Genomic DNA, 23,216 nt, shown 5'->3' with positions numbered 1-23,216 from the left:
CACACACACACACACACATATATATATACATACACAAAAAATTAGCCAGCCATGGTGACGCGCACCTGTAGTCCCAGCAACTCAGGAGGCTGAAGTGGGAGGATCGCTTGAGCCCAGGAGGGAGAGGCTGCAGTGAGTCATGATAGTGTCACTGCACTCCAGCCTGGGTGACCGAGCAAGACCTTGTTTGGAAAAAAAATAAAAAGAGTCTGAAGGAAACAGAGAACTGTGGTTCTCCCAAAGGTGGGTATAAGAAGCCTCCATGTGCCGCTTACATCTTTAAGAAGTAATACCAGTTTTTTTAAAAGCCATAGTGTTGGCTTCTGCACGAATAATTTATTCTTGGCATTGAATAAAAAGATATAACATGGCTGGATGCAGTGGCTCACACCTGTAATCCCAGCACTTTGGGAGGCCAAGGAGGGTGGATCTCCTGAGGTCAGGAGTTCGAGACCAGCTTGACCAACATGGCGAAACCCATCTCTATTAAAAATACAAAAAGTTAGCTGGGCGTGGTAGCGGGCACCTATAATCCCAGCTACTTGGGAAGCTGAGGCAGGAGAATCACTTGAACCTGGGAGGCAGAGGTTGCAGTGAACTACGATGGCGCCATTGAACCCTAGTCTGGGCAACAAGAACAAAACCCCGCCTCAAAAAAACAGATATCACCTCACTGATGTTTCATCAGAAGTTACCCCACTCTTGCTGCCAGTTGTGGTGAATAATCAGAGGTGGACTGTAGGGTCTTTGGGCAAAGGACTGAAAAAATTTCCCTCACTACAGAGTGCCCTTATAGGCAGAAGAAAGAATCAGAAAGCACATAGGGCTGTGAATGGGCTGCCACTCACCTTAAGGAACAGAGAGCTCCTCTACCCTACCCATACCACTGACCACACCTGGGACAGGTGACCCTCACTTGCAGCAGAAACGTAATCTATGAACATGAAACGTCCATAATATTACAGTTCTCTTGACTGTAAGGATCTCTAGAAAACATCTAGAGATTGCCCCAGTTTACAGGCCAGAATAAAGATCTCTGGTTTAGGGCCGGGCTCAGTGGCTGACACCTGTAATCCCAGCACTTTTGGAGGCCGAGGCAGGCAGATCACGAGGTCAGTAGTTCGAGATCATCCTGGCCAATATGGTGAAACCCCATCTCTACTAAAAATACAAAAATTAGCCGGGTGTAGTGGTGCGCCTGTAGTCCCAGCTACTCGGGAGACTGAGGCAGAAAAATCGCTTGAACCCTGGAAGTGGAGGTTGCAGTGAGCCAAGATCACACCACTGCACTCCAGCCTGGGCGACAGAGCAAGATTCCATTAAAAAAAAAAAAAAATCTCTGGTCTGTCATTAGTTCATTTACAAAGAGGATATTGCCTGGCAGAAGGAATTCTCATAAGTGGAATAGTTTAACATGAAATTTCATTTTGAATATTACGTCCCTACTGTAAAGCATCAGAGCCTGCATCAGCCAGCTAGCCCTCAGCCAGGGCAAAGCAGGCAGGTGTGCCATCTCGGTGCGGTAGTGCCAAAGCCACACCTAGGGCACCCTGAGCCTCTGTATGGGACAGCAACTTCAGATATAAAAAGAGCCAATAGGCCGGGCGCAGTGGTTCACGCCTGTAATCCCAACACTTTGGGAAGCCAAGGCAGGCAGATCACCTGAGGTCAGGAGTTCAAGACCAGCCTGGCTAACATGGTGAAACCTCGTCTCTACTAAAAATACAAAAATGAGCTGGGCGTGATGGTGGATGCCTGTAGTCCCATCTATTCGGGAGGCTAAGGCAGGAAAATTGCTTGAACCCGGGAGGTGGAAGTTGCAGTGAGCCGAGATTGCACCACTGCATTCCAGCCTGGGTGACAGAGTGAGACTCCGTCTCAAAAACAAAACAAACAAACAAACAAACAAACAAAAAAGCCAATAAGCAGATTAAAAGAAGCTCAATAGCTCAATATCATTAGTCATTAGAATAATGCAAATCAAAACAATAATGAGACACCACTTCATACCTACTAGGATGGATTTGATAAAAACTAAAACCTGGAAAATAAGTGTTGGCAAGGATGTGAAGAAATTGTAAACCTCCTGTACTGCTGGTGGGAACGTAAAATGGTACAGCTGCTGTGGAAAACAATGTAGTAGTTCCTCAGAAAGTTCAACATAGAATTTCCATATGATTCGGCCCTTTTGCTCCTAGGTATATGCTCAAAAGATTGAAAAACAGGTATTCAAACAAAACTTGTACATGAATGCTCATAGCAGCACTACTCACCATCATCAAAAGGTGAAAACAACACAAATGCCCATCAATTGATGGATCTATAACCAAAATGTGGTACAGCTTATACAGTGGATTTTTATTCAGACATAAAAAGGAGTGAAGTGCTGACACATGCTACAATATGAATGAACCTCAAAAACACTATGCTAAGTGAAAGAAACCAGACATAATTGGACACATACTGTATGATTCCACTTACATGAAATATCCAGAATAGGAAAATCCATAGAGCTAGTACATTACTGGTTACCAGGGCCCACAGAGAGGGAGAGAATGAGGAATGACTGGTATTGGTTACAGGCTTTCTTTATAGGGTGTTAAAAACGTTCTGAAATTAGATAATTGTGATGGTTGCACAGCACTGTGACTATACTAGAAATCACTGAATAGCACACTTAATTTTAAAAATCATAGTAGTTACCATTCCACAGCATGTTCTCTCTACAAAGCATCATTCTAAGAAGCTAGCTCAAATCCAAGGTTCATTACTTACAAGCTGCATGCCTTTAGGTAAATTAACCTCTCTGCGACTCAATAACATCATCTGTAAAATGTGGATAAGAGTATTTACCTCCATAAGGTTATGAGGGTTAAATGTGTTAATATTTAATCTTACTTTGAACAGCGCTTTGTACATATTAACAGTATATATCGAATAGTAAGAATTAGCTAAGTGTTAGCTATTATCATTTCAATTAATCCTCACAACAATTCCATGAAGTAGGTGCTTTCCATTATTCCCATTTTACAGATGAGAAAACTAAGGCACAAGGAGATTATGCAACCCACCAAGTTACTTATTTAGCAAACGGCAAGCAAAGCGAGCAGTCTGGCTTCAGGGTCCCTGCTTCTCAACTATTGCTGTGCTTGACATAAATCTGGTATATGTAAATCTGGCGTTCATAAATCTTGAATTCATAGCTATTTTTGCCTAGGATGAGATTTAATTAGGTATTTAAGGTTTTCAAAAAGTAAATCAATTTAAGTAAGCGTGTTAAGTAAATATCGTCCTCTCTGGTACCCAGATACGACAAAACTTGCAAACGGACACTTGAATGACTGAGGTTTAGAAAACATTGGTAAACCGTGGAAATCTAAGATGTGACAGAACACACCCATACTGTTACCAATTATACTAGGTAGGCTACTGCACACCTTGATTAAACCCTGTACGGATTTCTTGTGTGATATAACACCCCAGGCAAAAATTGTTCGCCAGGTATGGAGCCCAAAGAGAAGAAGGCCTGCAGACTCAGCAGGAGCCAGCCTTAGGAGGAAATGTCTTGCTTAAAATCAGAAAGGCTGTAGGGTTGTAACCCTTGAAATCTTTTTGCAAGTGAATATGAGGCAGGAGGAGTTATTAATTAGACACTGTAGTCGAAGTGCCCTAGGCCCATCGCACTTTTAGGGGACTGTGAAAATGTCTTAACTGACTGGGCGCGGTGGCTCACGCCTGTAATCCCAGCACTTTGGGAGGCCAAGGAGGCAGGACCGCTTGAGCCCAGGCGTTAGAGACCAGCCTGAACTACATAGAGAGAGCTCGTCTCTACTAAAAACAACAGCAAAAAAATTTGCCGAGAGCAGTGTCCGGCGCGCCTGTAGTACAAGCTATTTGGGAGGATCGCTTGAGCGGGGGAGATAAAAGCTGCCCTGAGCCCTGAGGGCATCACTGCACTCCAGCCTGGGCGACAGACCGAGACTCTGTCTCAGGAAAAGAAAAGAAAAGAAAAGATCTTAATTTCTTTTAAAATCATAAGAAAAAATTAATATAATCCATCCCAAATTATATTCATCCTTATACCAACACAGCTGTAAAATATAGTTTTTTTTCTTAATGGAGGAAGGGGCCCAGGAAGGCAAAAATACCTAGGACCCACGAAAGTCATAATGTGGCCCCGACATGAGGGTGAGAGTGAGGGTGAGCCTCATTACCTCTCCCTCCTGACCAGGTCTTCCAGACACCAGCTCAGCAACTAATGCATGCAGTATCCTGTCCTGTTAATATCCTCTCCGTATTGAGCAAACGTGAAGTGGTGGGCTGGGGGAACCCAGAAGTGCTGGATCCCAACCCTGTGGTTTAGGGACATCCAGCCGAGGCCCTGGAGCAAGGGGAAGAGGCCTGAACTAGTGTGCAAAAGAAGGAGAAGACCCCTCACACCCAGGAATTGTAAAGGTTATGTCTCCCCCAAACGCCACCTCCTCCTACTCTTACCTGAAATCCCACTATTATTTACTCGTTTGAATTAAGACAGCCATAATATAGTGAAAAGTGCACACATTTTGTAGTTAAAACTGGCATGTATTGCCAATGGCAAGTTGCCTGGCTCTTTGGGGCCCAGTCTTCTGTATTTTTTAAAAAAATGGGGGATGATAATGGTGGTTATCAAGGTGAAAGTAAGATAAATCATGTACAGTGCCAAGCATAGGGCCCATTATTAGCAGGTTTTTAAAAATTTTTATTTTAATTATTTTTATTTTTTGAGACAGGGTCTACTGTCGTCCAGGCTGGAGTGCAGTATCCTGATCATGGCTCACTGCAGCCTTGACGTCCCGGGCTCAAGCGATCCTTCCACCTCAGCCTCCCTAGTAACAGTCTACAGAGCTATTTTTATAATATTACGGATATTAACACGTCCTGGGGAACCTGCAAACACTTATTGGAGGGAGAACCATATAGCCTTCAATCATAGCCCGGCCTTTTAAATGTGATACATCACTGGGGAGCAAGAATTCAGGAAGACAGTTCCAGAAAAGCGGAGGGGGGAGGAGGAAGAACGGGTAGTGGGGAAGGCGGGAACTCTCCCAGGTCCACAGCACAAGCCCGGGGAATACGCGCGCTTTAGGAGCCTGCAGAATGGGCTTCTGCAAAGTGCGCTGCAATAAGAAGCACAGCAACCTAGCACAGCAGACGTTGCAAGTACCGCGCATCAAAAGACGGGGCCCCTGTAGTGTAAGCATTCTTGGATGCACTATGCACTTAGCAGATTTCTATACTTGCACTCTGACATAAGTTCATTACTGAAAATCTTAAGTCTTTGGAGCTTTCTCAAAAAGCACGTTGGGTTTCTTGCAGCGTGCACCTGAGCAGCGGACTGCTCTTCAAACTCAGCCCCAAATTCCCGCTCCCGGAATGCACGGTGGGTTCTGAATTCAAAAATCCAGAGCAAGCAGCCTTCTAGCCAATCATTGCACCTTATCACTATCCTGACTTTGGCGCGAACTGTACAGAACTAGATAGTCCTATCCATTTGTCACCAATTTCTAGTAGGGGAGAGTCGTTCTCAGAACCCAACTGCATGGTAGACTAACAAGTTCACTTTTGCATGTTTGGGCTGCTGAACGCTCCGCGCTTTCTTCAACGCCATCTCTGGGTCTTTTCCGTGGGGGAAGCAAAGGGCATTGCTCCACCCAAGTGCTGCGAGGTAAAGAGGGTTGGGCGGAGGAACACTGCCAAAATACCTCTCCACAAGCTAGTGTGAGGTCTCAACCCACCCCCTCGCCCCCAAATCGGCTTTCACAACCCAGTCGCTTTTTCCAATCCCGGTCTCCGCTCAAGTTGGAAGTAGTTAGTTAAGCGGCAACTTGGAGCTACTGTTCCCCGCACAGCATGCTCACTACCTGCACCATGCTTGCGCACGCTCGCCCTATTTTTTGTACGCCCTGGACACGAATGCGTCCCCACGGGGTCGCACTCACAACTAGATGTACTGTGAATGCTAATAGGGGGCGTTTAACCGACGCGTGTGCGTACGCTTTGAACCTGCGGAAGGCACCGTACCGCTATATAGGGCGCGCAAGTGCCAGACGGCGCCAGAAAGAGGTCCCGGCGCCAGAAAAGCGCTCGCCCGAGCCATTGGTCCCAGAGCCAGTTCCAACCCCGGGATCGCCGCGGAGCCCGCGCAGAGTCTGCAGAAGTGCACGGCTTTATCGACAGCACTTGAAGCATGGAGTCTCTTCGCGAGTACACCAACAGTGATATGGGCTACCGCAGCCTGGCAGTCGGCGAGGACATAGAGGAAGTGAATGGTTAGTGCTTGGACAGGGACAGGAGCTTTCGCGAACTCCAAAAGAGGAATTTTTCCCTGGGAGAGGCGAGCAGACGGGACGCTGCGCGGCTGTCGCAGTTGCTCTTCCATAGCGGGTCCCCTGCCTCCTCCAGCCCTCGCGCCGTGGGCTCCAACGCCCTGGGGTCTCTCTTTTGCTTTCCTCCCTTCCCAGATGAGAAACTTACCGTGACCTCGCTGATGGCAAGGGGAGGAGAGGACGAGGAGAATGCACGGTCCGAACCTGAGTACGGAGCAGAAGCAGAAAACAACGTTGGCACGGTGGGGTTCGTCCCCTCGGACGACCAAGACCGTGAGGGTGGCGGTGGCCACGAGCCGGAGCAACAGCAGGAGGAGCCGCCCCTGCCCGAGCCGGAGCAACAGCAGGAGGAGCCGCCCCTGCTCGAGCCGAAGCAAGAGCAGGAGGAGCCGCCCCAGGCAACCGTGGAAGGGCCACAGCCGGCGGAGGGGCCACAAACCGCTGAGGGGCCACAGCCCCCAGAGAGGAAACGCCGCCGCCGCACCGCGTTCACCCAGTTTCAGCTGCAGGAGCTGGAGAACTTTTTCGATGAAGCTCAATACCCCGACGTTGTGGCGCGGTAAGTGGCTTGCCCCGGAGGCGCCCAGTTCATCCCGAGACCCTTTCACTCTCCTCCCGAGCCAAAAGCCACGTACGGGGCTCACGGGCGGTGGCTCCGCCCTTGCTTTTTGAGGGATGTGGGGGGCGGGGCGCGGAGGATGTAAAAGACTGGGGCGGGACTAGGGTAAAGCGAGTGAGGCAGGGTCCGATCCCGCCTTTATTTAAAATTTTGGCAGTTTGCTCATCATGGGTTGTTTTTGCATTAATTTTGATACGTTTTAATATTGCATTAAAATAGTATTGAGTTTTTAAGCGCCATTTACCTTGTGCGCGCGTGGCGAGCGCCTCACTCTTTTCGCTCTAGTAACCGCCCTGCCACGTGGAGCGCACTTTTACAACCGGGAGGCGGACTTTTGAGCTTTCGGTAGCCAGAGACCCCTTTCCTTCGCTAGCCTCTTCAGAGCCCTCCTCGTACCGGCCCCCGTAGTGTACGAAGGGGCAGGCCTTTTCTGGCCAGGCTGGAATTGGGGGCGGGGGTCACCTGGACAGGTCAGAGTAGGGTTTAGGGGACCTTTCTGGCTTCGTTGTATTTAGCCTTCGCCCGGCAAAGAGCAAGAAAGAATTTCCCGAGGGCGTGCTTGGCCAATGTGGTTTGGAGTTCACTCCCTGAGAGTTGACCTCTCCCTTTTACAATAAACAGAAATACTGTGGTTCAATACAGCGCTTTAAAGGTGTTTTGGCATTTCATTTTTTTTTTTTCACGGACGGACTTCCCAAGGAAAGATTTCCAGGGTTGTTGTCTGCTGTTTCACAAACAGAAGAATTGAGTCATATTCAGCTAACAAACCATCGGGCGCTTTTACATATATTCCCTTTTTCTATCTTATTTAACAGCAAAGTCGTTCATGGGAAAAACTTCCCTAAAGCGAGTCCCAACCGTATTAAGGAGGTGCACTGGGAGGTGGGGGAAAACTGCATTGGGAGGTGGGGGATAGAAATAATGTACATTCATACACACACACACACACACACATATATATATACACATATATATATATATATGTATATATATATATTTTTTTTTTGAGACGGAGTCTCACTCTGTGGCCCAGGCTGGAGAGCAGTGGCGTGATCTCTCCTGGCTGCAACCTCCGCCTCCCGGGTTCAAACGATTCTCCTGCTTCAGCCTCCCGAGTAGCTGAGATTAAAGGCATGCACTACCATGCCTGGCTAATTTTTGTATTTTTAGTAGAGACAGGGTTTCACCATGCTGGCAAGGCTGGTCTCGAACTCCTGACCTCAGCACCGTCTTCGGCCTCCCAAAGTGCTGGGATTACTGGCGTAAGCCACTGCACCCAGCCACATTCATATTTCATTTTATCCACAACTCCAAATACTGAATATTTGTAATTTTCTTCCCTAAGAGAAAGACTTGCAGCACGCCTGAATTTGACTGAAGACAGAGTGCAGGTCAGTAAATCTTGAAAAAGCAATTTGGCAGGACAGCCATTCTAAAGCATGCTTTAGGTTTTGTCCTGGACATTCTCAAGTTTGTGTTTTTTGTTGTCTTTTCCATGGTTGGCAAATAAGTTTTGAACAGTAGGGGCTTTGGTGGTAGAAAATAGGATATGTAAACTTCAGATTATGGAAATTGCTCGTTAACAGAGGAAATATGATTTTCTAAAGAAAAACATGACTGTTCTCCTATATCTATCTGTATCTGTCTTTCCTTCCATATAGTGTATGCACATGTGTATGTACATATATACATTTACATACACATATATGCACATGTATACACATACATACATACATATATTCCAATAAATAAGATTAACCTTCTTCTAACACTGGTATTCTCTAGGGAGAATGTTAGTTTTCCCTAAAGGATCACTTCTATATGGAGTCATGTTCAGGGCTCAATCTGACCTTGGAAGTAGTCAAATTAATGTACAGAAGAACTGAGTTTTATAAGAAAGTTCAACTGTACTAAATTATTTAAAATATTTAAAACCAAGCACAAGCACTTAGCTAAATGAGTGAATTTATATTTAGGCATTGGGATGAAGGAGTAATTCACACACAGAACACAGTACTTAAGTAGAGAGTGGCGGACCTAAGTTTTAATTTTTTTGGAAGATTTTGATGTCAGCCTGAAAACATTGCTAACGTATTGCAGTTAAGTGGTAAAGGGGGAAACATTCGTAAGCTTTGGAAAACTGTCTTTAAAAAATGAAACAAAGAAAAAGAAAGAAGAATTTGAATAAAGTCCCCTTACCTAAGAAGGATGGAAAGCTTAGAGAAGAATTGTATGCAGTCAAACACATGCATTGCAGATGTCACAGAAATTCAACTTTATGAAACTACCAAATGCATAAGAGATTGTTCACTTTTTGTAAACACCTTAGAAAAAATATCTTAGATGTTTTATTCTTTTTGGTGGTATTATTTTGAAAAGGTGGGTTTTCTGGAATTTGATTGATTGGGGGGATGTCTCAATTCAGGCAAGATTCTTACCTGTGTTGATTTAAAATACCTTTTCATTTACTCAGGCAGTAACGACTAATTTTGCAGGTCACGAGATCAAAAGTTGACTGTTTAAAATTACAGAAGACCATAGCTGCATCAAGGAAGTATTTGCAAAAAAAAAAAAAAAAAAAGTTAGAATGGGCTTATTGGCTTTGCCTCAGGGTGTGTGTGTGAGTGCAGTGATGGAAATGCACTGCACGCCTGTGGGTGTGATGTCTGGAAAAGCAGACCACTGAATGCTGGAGTCCTGATGTGCCACAGGCCTAGCCTCAGGTTGGGATGACGTATCCTCTGCCTTCTCAGGGAAGCAAGGTAAACTCAGAGGAAAAGAAAAAAGGTTTGTTGACCTGCTTTTTTTCCCTCCCAGGGTTTACATAGGCCTCTCAATGGATTTCTGAAGGAAGAAAGAGCCAGAAAATACAAAGAAGGAAAAAAGACAATATTCTCATCTATTTCCAAATTCTACAGCATGAATTTCCCTAAAGACACTTTTAATAGACACTCCCCTCCTTTTCTTTGCAAATATAGTATACTTATTTTATGAAATCAGTATTGAGAATACAGACCCAATATGGGCCCATACCAAAATTTGCCCTCTGTTGGCTTCGGTTATGTTTAAGCAGGGGTGACCACTAGCACATCTGAGCCCGCCCCTCCCTCACTCCTCTAAGATATTTCATCAATAAGAAAATAGCTTCACCTGTTGCAGTTTAAAGTCTCAATGGCATATAGAATTGCATGTCATGTTTTTTTCTATTATGACGTTAGCTGTTCAAAATACTAAACCAATTCATTTTTCCCCTCTGAAGGTTTGGTTTCAGAACAGAAGAGCCAAGTGGAAACGAAATCAGAGGGTGCTCATGTTGAGAAACATTGCTGCCGCCGCCCTGGCCCGCCCTGCGGAGATGTTCTTGGGTGGCCCCTATAATGCCACTCCTTCTCTGGATCCTGCTTTGTGTGTTCATGTGGTACCACAACTACCAAGACCACCTGTGCCACCCAGGCCACCCATGGTCCCTATGCAACCCAGGCCACCCATGGCACCTATGCCACCCGGGCCACCCATGGCACCTGTGCCACCCAGGCCACCCGTGGTCCCTATGCAACCCAGGCCACCCATGGTGCGTATGCCACCCAGGCCACCCATGGCACCTGTGCCACCCGGGCCACGCATGGTGCCTATGCCACCCAGGCCACCCATGGCACCTGTGCCACCCAGGCCACCTATGGCACCTATGCCACCCAGGCCACTTGTGCCTCGTATTGGCCTGGCTCCTGTACGCATCACATGGGCCCCTGTCATCAATAGTTATTATGCAGGTCCCTTTTTCTAAAGTAAGGTCTTCATGACAGTTTTTCCAAAGTTCTTTCCTGCCAGATAGAAATTGTGCACAGCACAGCATCAAGTAATTCGTTAGATACTTGTTAAATGAAATGGATAGATGAACAAAGTTGACGAATGCCCTGTTATTTTTGTAGGCCACATGTTGGTAGTATTTTCAATAAAGATGTGACTTACCAGTACGTTGGTTTTGGATGCCAATTGGGGTCAGTAGAATACGGATGGGAATTGCTAAGGGAATGCAATTTGAGTAGAATGGTGAAGAGGCCTCATCAGGTAATATCCCTGAGTCACCATCAGTATGTCCTGCACATCACAGAGCTTGCCAAGTGTCCGTGATGGATTTACATTGACCCATACATTTTCCTTCCACATTTCCCCCTACCCCATCCTCAACCCTCCACCCTGCCCCACTGGGAACATATAAATGTGCGGGATGGGAAGGGGTGAGTCTAGTGAGACAACAGTGCGTTTCCAGGGAGGGCCACGTTCCATTCATGCTAAGGAGCTCAGGCCAAATCATGAACTCTGAGAGAAACTTATTGAGGGGCTACTCACAGAGCCTTGAGGGAACGGGACAGCTAAATGTGCATCTAGTACTCTCCAAATTCTGCTCCCTGCCCTTTTTATTATTATTATTATTTTGACAGGTCTCTCTCTGTCACCCAGGCTGGAGTGCAGTTACATGATCATAACTCATTGCACCCTCGAACTCCTACACTCAAGCGATCCTCCTGCCTCAGCCTCCTGAGTAGCTGGGACTACAGGTGCACCACCAAGCCTAGCTAGTTTCTGTTGTATATTTTGTAGAGATAGGGGTCTCACTGCAGTGCCGAGGGTGATCTCAAACTCCTGTTCTCGAGCGATCCTCCTGCCTCCAGCCTCCCAAAGTGCTGGGATTACAGGTGTGAGCCACTACACGCAGCCTGCCCTCCACTTTGTGGAGGAGATAGAGGAATAGGAACTATTCTGGTCCAGAGGTTCTGCAACTTCAAGGGAGACACAAGAAGGGGCTCCATCAAGACCAGAAAGAGGTGCTCTCTCTTTTCTTCACCAGTAGGCCAGGAGAACCTATTACTGTAGCTTCCCCAGCTAAGAAGTGGGCAGTTACACCTTCCAGTGTATTTTTCACCTTCAACATCTTTGAGAGAATCCTGGCTCCTGCCAATTAAATTGAAAGGGAAACTTTTGGTTTAATGCTGCTCAAAGCAAGAGATGGTCGGTGAGCAATGTTCCAGAATAATCACTCATTGAAAAGCGGTCAGACCTTTGCTATGCCTGCAATCTTTACACAAATCTGCTTCAGTAGGAAGCAATACAAACCAAATGGAGGAGGGGGAGGAAGCCAAGCCCACTATTTTTTAAACATTGAACTTTTTCTTAGAGCTTTTACTTTTGAGCAATTTCTAGCCATTTGCAGTAATTTTATGAACACATTTTATGCTATGAAATGATTGCAATGGCTTCAGATAAGGGTGTCATACCAGAATTTCTTCTCGCAGGAGGTGGGCTGGAGGGGGTTATCAAAGACAAGTTTCACAGCAGTTACATACTCCCAGTTTGAAGGGCGGCTCTGTTTTCTCAGAAAAGCATACTTTTTTTTTTTTTTTTTTGAGACAGAGTTTCACTGTTGTTGCCCAGGCTGGAGTGCAGTGGAGAGACCTGGGCTCACTGCAACCTTCGCCTCCCAGGCTCAAGTGAGTCTCCTGCCTCATCCTCCCAAATAGCTGGAACTACAGCCGCCTGCCACCATGCCCGGCTAATTTTTTGTATTGTTAGTGTAGACGGGCTTTGACCATGTTGGCCAGGCTGGTCTCAAACCCTGACCTCAGGTGATCCACCCCTGCCTCGGCCTCCCAAAGTGTTTGGATTACAGGCGTGAGCCACCACACCCGGCCTGCCTGATACTTTTTATTCCTTTCTTCTCTCCCTTCACACATAAGGATGTCAAGCATTAGCAAGGCAGTTAGAGTCTTAGATTAGATTATATCTAAGATTTCTACAGTAAGGAGGTCATTACCTCCCCAGGAGTCCCAGTCTCTGATGGGAGTGAGAAATATCCAGTAATATATCTGTGGTGCCCCTTGCCATCCTCACCGGGTGATTTTGAAACTCAGCCTTTCTTGTTTCCCATTGTTGAACCTTTCCCTTTTGTTAACATCTGGTTTCTCAATGCTTTAAGTTCTCTTGGAGCTACAGGGTCTGTACAAATAAAGGTGCCAATACCCCATCCAGTCTTGCCACTCTGAGACTCAAAGCCAAACAGTATCCAGCACACAAATTCCACAGTTAATTCATAACCAATTGGACACACACAAACAGAACTTTTTTTTCATCTCAGGCAGCCTGGAAGAAGCAAAAATAGGAATATTCTTTTTCATACGTGAATAGGGTCTTCAAGAGACATTTATATTATTTTCAAGTCATATCTACTTCTTCCAGGTTCCAGTGATTTAAGGAGGGATAGTGGGATGGGGACAGGAAATATGCAACACATTCCTGCAGATAAATACTTCCTCTGGCCAGGTGCAGTGGTTCACACCTGCAATTCTATCACTTTGGGAAGACAAGGTGAGAGGATCACTTGAGCCCAGCAGTTAGAGACCAGCCTCTATAACATGGTGAGATCCCATCTTTACAAAAAATTTTAAAAATGTAATTGAGTATGTTGGCACATGCCTATAGTCCCATCTACTCAGGAGGTTGGCGTGGGAGGATCACTTGAGCCTGCGAGGTTGAGGCTGCAGCGAGCTGTGATCGAACCACTGTACTCCAGCTTGGGCAACAGAACGAGACCCTGGCTCAAAAAACAACAGAAAAATAAACACCAAAACAAAACAAAAACAAGAAACAACCTTCCTCTCAGTCTACGTTTTAAAAGGAGGAGGTCTTCTACAATGATCTCAGAAAAAGCATGTCTCTCTCTCTGTCTCTTTTTAGGGACAGGGTCTCACTCTGCAGCTAGGACTACAAACGCATGTCACCACACCAGGCTAATTTGTTTATTTTTAGTTTTTTTGTCAAGACGAGGTCACACTCTGTTGCCCAGGCTGGTCTCAAACTCCTGGCATCAAGCTATCCTTCCACTTTAGCTTCCCAATGTTTGGGGATTAGAGGCGCGAGCCACTGTGCCTGGCTTCTAAACAGCATTTCTCTCAAAGCGCATTTCCAATTCCCTAAGACATGGATAAGAATTATTGTAATATAAGGAAATTAATTTATAAAAAGGCTTTAGAAATTAGCTGTCAGCAAATAACGTTTACCTGTCACAGATGGTCTTTGCAGAAGTTAGTTTTGGCTGAAAAGTTATGAATGTGATCTCAGGAGGGGTGCAGGAGCTTCAGCATTGTGCAGTAATCTAATAATTCTGGATATGCTATTGCTTTATAAAGTTGTTTCACATTGAAGAACATATGCCAAGGAGCTTTCACAAGAGTAATTTTTATGGTCAAATTAAGCAGGGAGAAGTTGAGCTATTTGAGGGGACAAGAAGCCTCTTTGATTAAAACTAGATTTCTATAACTTGGATCTTGTTTTAAATAGATGTCATCAGAACTTAGAGGTATAACTTGGAAGTGCCTGAGAATCAAAATTCTAAGCCATTATTTGGACTACAAGTACTTAGAAAAAAAGGGCAAAGAAAGAAGGGACTAGAAATAATTCTTTAGCTGAGAATACAAGGGTATCCCTTGAGATAGGTGTGAAAGGTGACATCTTAAACAAAGAGAGAAGTTACTGTAAATATATACAAAATAGAAGAACAGAGTTTTGTTTGACTTTTTTTCAAAAGAACAGACATTTGCCCTAATTTTGATCATGGGGTGTTATATTTAAAATTGGGCATGTTCTGAGCATATATGGATGTACTGTTTTTCTACCCAATCATTTGGAGCTGGTAGCTCTAGGAATTGTTGAAAACCTGAAGGTAAAATATGACGCTTAAATAGAATCCTGACCAGATGCAGCAGCTCACGTCTATAATTTCAACACTTTGGGAAGCTGAGGCCGGAGGATCGCTTGAGGCCAAGCATTTGAGACCTTCCTGGGCAACATAGCAAGACACTGTTTCTAAAAATTTTTTTAAAAATTTGTCCTGTAGTCCCAGCTACTTGGAAGGTTGAGGCAGGAGGATGCGTTGAGCTCAAGAGTTTGAGGCTGCAATGAACTATGATTATACCATTGCACTCCAGCCTGGGCAGCACAGCAAGACCGTGTCTCTAAAAATAGATAAATAAATAAAAATTGAGTCCTTTACTGGATTTCCTAATTGGTAAATCCAACTTTGTCTAATTCAAATTTCTGTAGCCCAGGGACTCCTATTGATGGAAGTAGGGGAGTTAGTACAAAGTGGTGCATAGATCCTGGAGCAGGGCTCTCAAACCTTGAGTGGAGGCTCTCTGGAGGCAGTAGATATCATAGCATAACCCTCATCACACACTCCTCTTCCTGAGAATGCTGCATGAAATTGGGAAAATACATCTGGGACTTTCCTAATGCTCCCTTCCAATTAGTCAAGGCAGTAGGGTGACCCAAAGAGAATGAACCCTTTGCCTCAGACAGTTCCTTTTTCCTAGCAGGCACTTTCTCATGTTCCTTTGCAAGTGAGACGAACGTTATGAGTCCTGCAGTAAAAGTATGGTGACCACAGGCAAATCCTGTCATTTCATGCCACTCTTCCAAGCAATGGGCCTTTCTCCTTCTGGGGGACATGCAATTGAAAGGAAGAGACCATGACATTCTTTTTGAGCCGAAAGGGGCTTTCACAGCCATCCAGTGCACTCTCTTCATTTTACAGATGAGGAGACACAGGCCCGGAGGAGTGGAATGGTCTGCCCGAGATAGCATGCAGAGTTCATCCCAGAGAAGGCCAGCTTCTGTATGGCCATGGCCACCCCTGGTGCCCACGATTGCCCAGCTAGGGGCAGCGCATACCATTGCAGGTGTAGCTCCTCAGTGCATATCACCTCCAACTGCCCAGACCTTTTTCCTTCAAGGGCTGTAAACTCAGGGCTCCTCCCCAAGCCTCGGCACTGGGCCATTTTACCTCTAGGAAAAGTAAGCAACTTCCCCTGAAGGCATGCAGTATTCTGGTGTCCGCTCTTGAACGCTGAACAGCAGGGGCTTGAGAGAGTGATGCAATTTGTACCCTCCTCACAAAAGGCCGAGTGTGCTTCCACTACAATAATCCTCATTTCCCCCAATCCCCTTGCAAAGCTGTGCCTGCCAACTGGCAGCACAACACATAAGCAACAGCCAGTTCTGGGCTTGTGTTGAATTAACTTTTTTTGTAAAGTAGGCTAATAGTTTGGAAACTGTCATTATGCAATTTGTATTCATTTTTAAATGTGGTTATTTATGCTTTGCCTTGATCAATGTCACACTCTCTCCTTCCCAGATGTTAGCACAGCACTATGGGGCAGGGACCCAAGGTGCAATTGGTGTAAATTTAATTTTCAAATGCACCCCATTGATCTGAGTGCCTCCCCATGAGAAGCTCAGATCTTAAGGAGACTGTCTGGATTCCCAACATTTACATGCAAATATTTTTAGACTCTAGGAATACAAAAGACTCTTTCTGAAAGCACACTCTGTTGTGCTTCACAAACAAGGGGACACAAGTGATTGAAGAGGTGGCATACAGGCATGGGCAGCATAATTGATACACCTGGACCCTTCTGAAACACAACCCCCAGACAAAACTAGGATCTCTATGAAAACTGTGGAGTTGGAACACAATTTTCTATTCCAGGCTCAAGAATCTTGGTTCAGGAAATAAATAAGAGGCAGGGTAGAGACCAAGGAAGAGTCTCTGACCAATTCCCTTTGAACAAGAGAGACAAAGAGGTGAAGCAGATGTTTGAAGTCAGGAGTAGGAAATCAGGCTGTGGTGACCTAGGGGAGAAAGAAAGCCATGTCTATGGCTGGGAACTGAGCTGTTGCTGTGGTGTGGGGATATAGGTGGTAAGTTGGCACTGGCCACTGTATAGTGTCTCTGGGAGGTAGCCAGTGGGGCTCAAGGAGGTGGCTCTAGCCAGCTGGGCTTTACAGAAAAGAAGACAGGAAAAACAGAACACAGGTTCATATGCAAATCAATCCCTACTATCTCTTTCCCCAGTCCCAGTCCCCATCATAAGGCAAAGCAATGCAGCTGCCCTTTCTCTTTTCCCTTCATCCTTACCTTCCATTAACTCAACGGATCATCCCAAGGGGCTTCCCCAGGACTGAAATATTCATGAGGAAAGAGGGAAAGCCAGGATAGAGAGAAGGTCCTACGATGTGATTGTCCCCGGCCAAGATGCTCAGTCCCAGTACCTCCAGAAATACCCAGAATGGTTCTATTTCTTCACTTTAACCAGAAGGAATTTCCAAGCATGTCCAATTAATTTCATGGGCCCGCCTACCATATCAAAACCTCAGTTCCAACAGGGAGTCACACAGAAATATTGCAAGGTACTGAATTGGTTCTTGTGCTGTTTATTTAACATAGAGGCTTAGACTTTAGGGCATCTCCATGGCCCAACCTGTTCTTCCATTAAATGAACATCTATAGTCTTAAAACTCTGCTTGACGGTTCAATCCATTTATTCTAAATAGGAAGCAAGAAGGCTGGTCATCAATTGTGACCCTGGTCAACAGGCAGGACATGAAAAGATAAGAAGGTCATCTTCACAAGTATGAGGTCCCTGTACAAGGGTAACAAGCAAAGCGCAGGCCAGAAATCAAGGTCCATTCACCTCACACTACTCTTTATCATTTTCTCCCTGGGGAACCCTGAGAAGGCCTCAACCGACAGGCAAAATTCAAATGGCATTTTGAATTTCTCTATCCATAGCCCCGCTCCCTGACATTTCAGGGATCTTTGCACAAGTGTGGCTTGTTCTCTCCCATAGCTGATAAGCCTTGTAATATTACATGTCAATGTCTCAATTACATAGGATCATATTTGCATAGAACATTGGTTCATCAGGATTGTGTATTTATTGCAGACCAAGGTAAACCACCAGGAAAGTCTTTTTTCTTTTAATCCCTTTTCCTTTTTAAGTCTCTTAAAATTATTTTGCTGTGGTTTTCATTGTGTTGTACTTTGTATACCATTTAGAGAAGTCCCAGGGATCAGCATCCATTTGATCCAATTGCCCACTTCTTTTTCAGTTACAGGCCTAGCAAGGAAGTTTGATCTCCAAAATGATGACCCTGAGGCACTGCAACCACACAGCAGACCTCCAGAATATGCCATGCTCATTTCTGACCCACACGTTTCTTAGCTGGTACTGTTCCATCCCCCTTCCTTGTCTAGCTGAATCATTCTGGGCTTGCTTCTGTCATGGCTTTTCCTCCTCCTTTCAACTCTCCTCCTTCCTCTTCCTTCCCTTTCTCAACCTCACCTGCCCAGCTCTTTTCTCCCCTCCCTGAACCCCTATGGGCCTGAAGTGTGCATCATTCATTTGACAGGAACCTTCATAACTTACAGCATCCCACTAAAACCAAACTGTTTTGTGGATGTAATTCTTGTATCCCTTACCTGGGCAGTAAGCACCTGGAATTTCCATCTGGTTCTCCTTGTCTTATTCCCCCATTGCACCTACGATGGTGCTGTACATTTAACAATAATAAATAGTGATAATGGTAAGAGCTAAAATTTGCTAAGGGCTTACAATATGCCAAATACCATGCTACACATTATGCATGAATTAATAACTATCACTATTTTGCAGATGAGGAAATTAAGACAAAAGAGATTAAATAACCCACCTGAAATCACACAGCTGATAAGTGGCTATGATAGAATTCAAGCCAAAGACTGAATCAAACGTTTAATTTGTTCGCTAGACTGTTTAAATTTGAGAGAAAAATGGACTAATACATATTTTCACAATTTTTTCAACGTAAAGGATAGAAATAGACAAAACATGGGTTTCTTGTTAATTTTCAGTTTATCAGAAAGTGCCATTAAAAAGAATAATCCCCATTTCTTGAGCATTCTGATTTATCAAGGATTTATTTTAACATATCATCATGTAATATTTCTGGAGAAAAACTCAGCATTTAAAATCATTGAGTATCAACCTGAGAATTTTGATCTCATTTGTTCCTCTACCTGAGCCCTTTTCTCTGTTTTAAGCTTTCCTTTTTAAAAGAGAAAGCAATCTCCCCTTTTCTAGGTGAGTAGAGGACAGACTGTGAACATACCATATCGTTGGAATCTGGAAGCTTCATATTTTCAAAAGAAAGGTAAAACGAGATTATGAATATTGCCAACTCTGCTTGTTTGAATCAAAGTGTGTCTCTTTTGGTGATTTTTGCTTGTTTGTTTTTTGAGACAGTCTCTCCTTGTCACCCAGGCTGGAGTGCAGTGACCCGATCTCAGCTCGCTGCAGCCTCAACCTCCCAGGCTCAAGCAATTCTCTTACCTCAGCCTCCCCAGTAGCTGGGACTATAGGCATGCACCACCACACCCTGCTAAGTTTTGTAGTTTTTGTAGAGAAGGAGTTTTGCCATGCTGCCCAGGCTCATCTCAGACTCCTGGGCTCAAGCGATCTGCCCACCTCCTCCTCTCAAAGTGCTGGAGTTACAAGCATGAGCCACGGTGCCCGGCGGTGATTTTTTTTTCTTAAGTTTATCAGACAATAGCTATGAAAGTAGTTAATGGACTACAGGCACTGGAACTGCAGGCACCCACCATCACACCCAGCTAATTTAAGATGGAAACGTTCATGTTATGTATATTTCACCATAATTTTTTAAACGAAAAAGTAGTTTGTGGAGAGTTTCTTGCAAGTCTACACTCCTGTATTCAAAGGAAGTCCTGTTCGTTTATTTTTGAAGAAAACTGTCTTGAGTGTATCAAATGCCATAGTTCTACTTTTTCCCCACCTCCCTAAGGTCACTCTACCTGAAAAGCCCTTATTTATGGAACGAAGTACAAGGCAGGCATTTTCACATACTCTCTCCTATTTTAATGCCTTTTTTTTTTTTTTTTTTTGAGACAAGGTCTTGCTCTGTCACCCAGGCTGGAGTGCAATGTAGTGATCACGGCTCACTGCAGCCTTGACCTCCCAATTGATCCTCCCACCTCAGCCTCCTGAGTAGCTGGGACTACAGGTGCATGCCACCACACCTGGCTAATTTTTGTATTTTTTGTAGAGACGGGGTTTCACCATGTTCCCCAGGCTGGTCTTGAACTCCTGAGCTCAAGCCATCCACCCACCTCGGCCTCTCAAAGTGCTGGGATTATAGGGGTGAGCCACCGCACTGGGCCTTTTCTTTTTTTCTTTTGAGATACTGTGCTGCCTAGGCTGAACTCAAATTCTTGGGCTCAAGCAAGCCTCTTGCCCTCAGCTTCCTGAGTAGCTGGGACTACAAGCGCATGCCACCATGCCCAGCTTTCCATATTTAATAAGTCTGCATTGTTCTTAAATAGCAAATGCCAGCCTAGGCAACATAGTGAGACCCTGTCTCTACAAAAAAATTTAAAATTCACTGGGTGTGGTGACACGCTCATGTAGTCCCAGCTACTTGGGAGGCTGAGGTGGGAGGATCACTTGAGCCTGGGAGGCGAAGGCTTCAGTGAGCCGTGATGACCTCACTGCACTCCAGCCTGGGCGACACAGCAAGACTCTGTCTCAAAAAGAAAAAATAATAATAATAAACAAATTGTAAAAAAGAAATAGCAAATAAGTAGCACATTTATCTCTGAATGTCTCCACAACAAAAGTTTCGTACCTTAAATGCTGCAAATTATAAACATCATAAACTGGAATTAAGCAATGCAGGGCCAGAGGACTGTATCTTACTTACATCTGAATTCACTTCTTTTTCCATTTTCTCCCCTTTCTCATAGTAGATGTGAATCTATAGTTGCTCCATTGTATTTGGAATCTGTGACACCACTGTCCATTTGGCTGTGCTTTCAAATCCAGTTTGTTGGCCAAATTTTGGAACCACGTCAATTTCCACCCCTTTTGGATAGTGAAGACGAGCTTCCCCACACTAAGCATTGGCCTCTAGGATGGTCAACCCACAACCTCTTCCTCTGGGGACCCGGTATGCAGCAGAGCACTCAGCTGCTCCTCCCAAGTCTCATGGTGAGCTCTGCATTTGGGGCTGTTCCCATTTCCTCTTTGTTTTTTTCACACAGACACATGCATATGTGCACACACACATATGCACACACCGGATCTTTTTTTAATTTAATTTTACTTTATTTTAAGTTCTGGGATACATATGTAGGACGTGCAGGTTTGTTACATAGGTAAACGTGTGCCATGCACACAACAGATCTTTAACTTGAAAATATCCTGGAATGATCATATCAGTTCATTTCCTTCTGTCCTTCTTTTGGTCATTAGAATGCCCCCAACAAGCTCCAGCCACATCATTTCTACCTGTTGTCAGATATAGCTGTCAAGCTGCCCCCAAATGAGGTCATATGAGAAACAATTTTCTATTGATGGCAGAGTTTTTCCAATGAGAAATTCCAATTGGCTAACACAGGAGTTCAGGAAATATTTCCTAAATCTAGTGGCCTAATATCATCAAACTTCTTGCTATAAAAAGCAAGAAGAATTCATTATCAGAGAAGAAAGCCTGCTGAGCCAGGTGTTAGAAAGACCAACAAAGCCAGCAACCCAGCAGGGTGTCTTGGCTCGTGAGTCTGTATTGACTAAGAAGTATTCAGGAAGAAAATTAACTTTTAGAAGACCTTTCAATAACAGATTAGTGATTTAAAACTTTTTTTTAGTTTTGCAATCCTTTTAAACAATTAGTGGCGTAATTGGAAAGGGTCTACAAATTCAAATGGACTACCTATGAATGGGCTCTCCCCACCACTCCCCCTGCCCAATACCATCCTCAGAACCCTGCCAAGGTGCACTGAATGACAGCCATCACCTGCTCTTTGGAGGGTCTCAGATTGTCAAGAGGGGCAATGAATGGAAGTCGAATGCCCCCGTAGCTCATAACACAAATTAATTCCAGAAAAGGGATCAGTGTAGTCACTGTAAATGAAAATAATTCCTTCCTCTGGGCTGGGCTGAAATTCCATAGGAGTCCTCCGAAAGCCCGACTCCACTGGTCACCTGCACCTGTCGGCCAGTGGACTCTGGACTCCCCTTACTTCCCATTCAAAAAACAGGCTGCTCTAGGGAAACCCGGCAAGAGGAGCTTCTTACTGCTCGTGGGAGGGGGAGACAGGGTGTTCCCACAGGAACTAAAGTGCTTACCCACCAGACGCATAGACCACCCACTGTTGCAGAGTTTGTTTTCATAGGCAATGGAGGTTAAAGTGTACACCCTGGCATCACAAAGGCCAAGCGGTAGGGGTCTCCCCTCAAAATGTTATTAGAAGGTTCCCCCAACCCCCATCCCAAGTCTCATAACCTCTCTGCGTAAATTTAGCTCTTGGATCTCACCCTGTGACTAATTGTTTTTACATATAGGATGTCCATTTTTTGCTATTTATTTATTTACTTGGGTCAGGGTCTTGCTCTGTCGCCCAGGTTGGAGTGCAGTGGTGAGAAGACAGCTCACTGCAACTTCTGCCTCCCGGAATCCAGCGTCCTTTTGCCTTAGCTTCCCGAATAGCTAGAACCACAGGCATGCACCACCATGCTAAACTAGTATTTTTATTTTTCTTTTGTAGAGACAGTGTCTTGCTATGGTTTCGGACACCTGGCCTCAAGCAATCCTCCTACCTCAGCCTCCCAAAGTGCTGGGGTTACAGGTGTGAGCTACTGCACCAGGCCTATTTTTGCATATTTTATAGTATTCTTCACACTGATTATTTTAATGTTTGCATTCATATATTATAATTTGTTTATATTATTTCATGGTAGATAATGAGCAAACAGATATTTGTTAAATTAATAAACATCTTTGTGTATATATAAAAATATGTATACATACATCTATACATATATAAGGACAGAGAGATTTATGCTTTGAAATTATTTTCTTAGGATAAATTTCTGGGGCTGAAATAGTCAAAATGTATGAAACTCTTCACTGCTCTTGTTACATATTGACATAGAAAGCTGTGTAGAGCTTTGGTTAAGAACACAGGGTTGGCCAGGCACAGGTGGCTCACACCTGTAATCCCAGCACTTTGGGAGGCCAAGGCAGGCGGGTCATTTGAGGTCAGGAGTTCAAGACCAGCCTGGCCAATATGGTGAAATCCCGTCTCTACTAAAAATACAAAAATTATACGGGTGTGGTGGCGGGCTGAAGAATCTCTTGAACCTGGGAGGCGGAGGTTGCAGTAAGCCGAGATCGTGCCGTTGCACTCCAGCTGGGCAACAGAGTGGGACTCTGTCTCAAAAAAAAACAAAAACAAAAACAAAAACGAACAAACAAAATACAGGGTTTGGACTTCAACAAAGGTTTTTTAGGCTGGTTCTGGCCATACTAGCCGTGTGATGGTGGACTACTTACATCACCTGTCT

At 44.7% G+C, this 23,216-nt stretch overlaps 1 protein-coding gene across 1 annotated transcript; it reads left to right on the top strand.

Annotated features, from left to right (window-relative positions):
• The first annotated feature begins 6,143 nt into the window (after positions 1–6,143).
• On the top strand, positions 6,144–10,951 carry ESX1 (ESX homeobox 1). Its single transcript, XM_011968257.1, has 4 exons — positions 6,144–6,308; positions 6,501–6,924; positions 8,330–8,375; positions 10,244–10,951. The coding sequence occupies exons 1-4, from the start codon at positions 6,227–6,229 to the stop codon at positions 10,766–10,768; spliced, it is 1,077 nt and encodes a 358-aa protein (XP_011823647.1). The 5' UTR covers positions 6,144–6,226; the 3' UTR covers positions 10,769–10,951.
• Positions 10,952–23,216: the final 12,265 nt, after the last annotated feature.

The sequence above is a fragment of the Mandrillus leucophaeus genome, unplaced genomic scaffold, assembly GCF_000951045.1.
Source record: "Mandrillus leucophaeus isolate KB7577 unplaced genomic scaffold, Mleu.le_1.0 Scaffold834, whole genome shotgun sequence".
In the NCBI taxonomy this organism is placed as follows: domain Eukaryota; kingdom Metazoa; phylum Chordata; class Mammalia; order Primates; family Cercopithecidae; genus Mandrillus; species Mandrillus leucophaeus.
Note: the sequence above shows the minus strand (reverse complement) of the source record. Positions and strands in the feature narration are given on the sequence as shown.

Bases quoted from the DNA above. Each gene is read 5' to 3' on its own strand.
- ESX1 (XM_011968257.1), top strand. From the start codon at position 6,227: ATGGAGTCTCTTCGCGAGTACACCAACAGTGATATGGGCTACCGCAGC. The intron at 6,309-6,500 runs GTTAGTGCTTGG...CTCCCTTCCCAG, and splicing joins GGACATAGAGGAAGTGAATG to ATGAGAAACTTACCGTGACC. The intron at 6,925-8,329 runs GTAAGTGGCTTG...TTCTTCCCTAAG, and splicing joins TACCCCGACGTTGTGGCGCG to AGAAAGACTTGCAGCACGCC.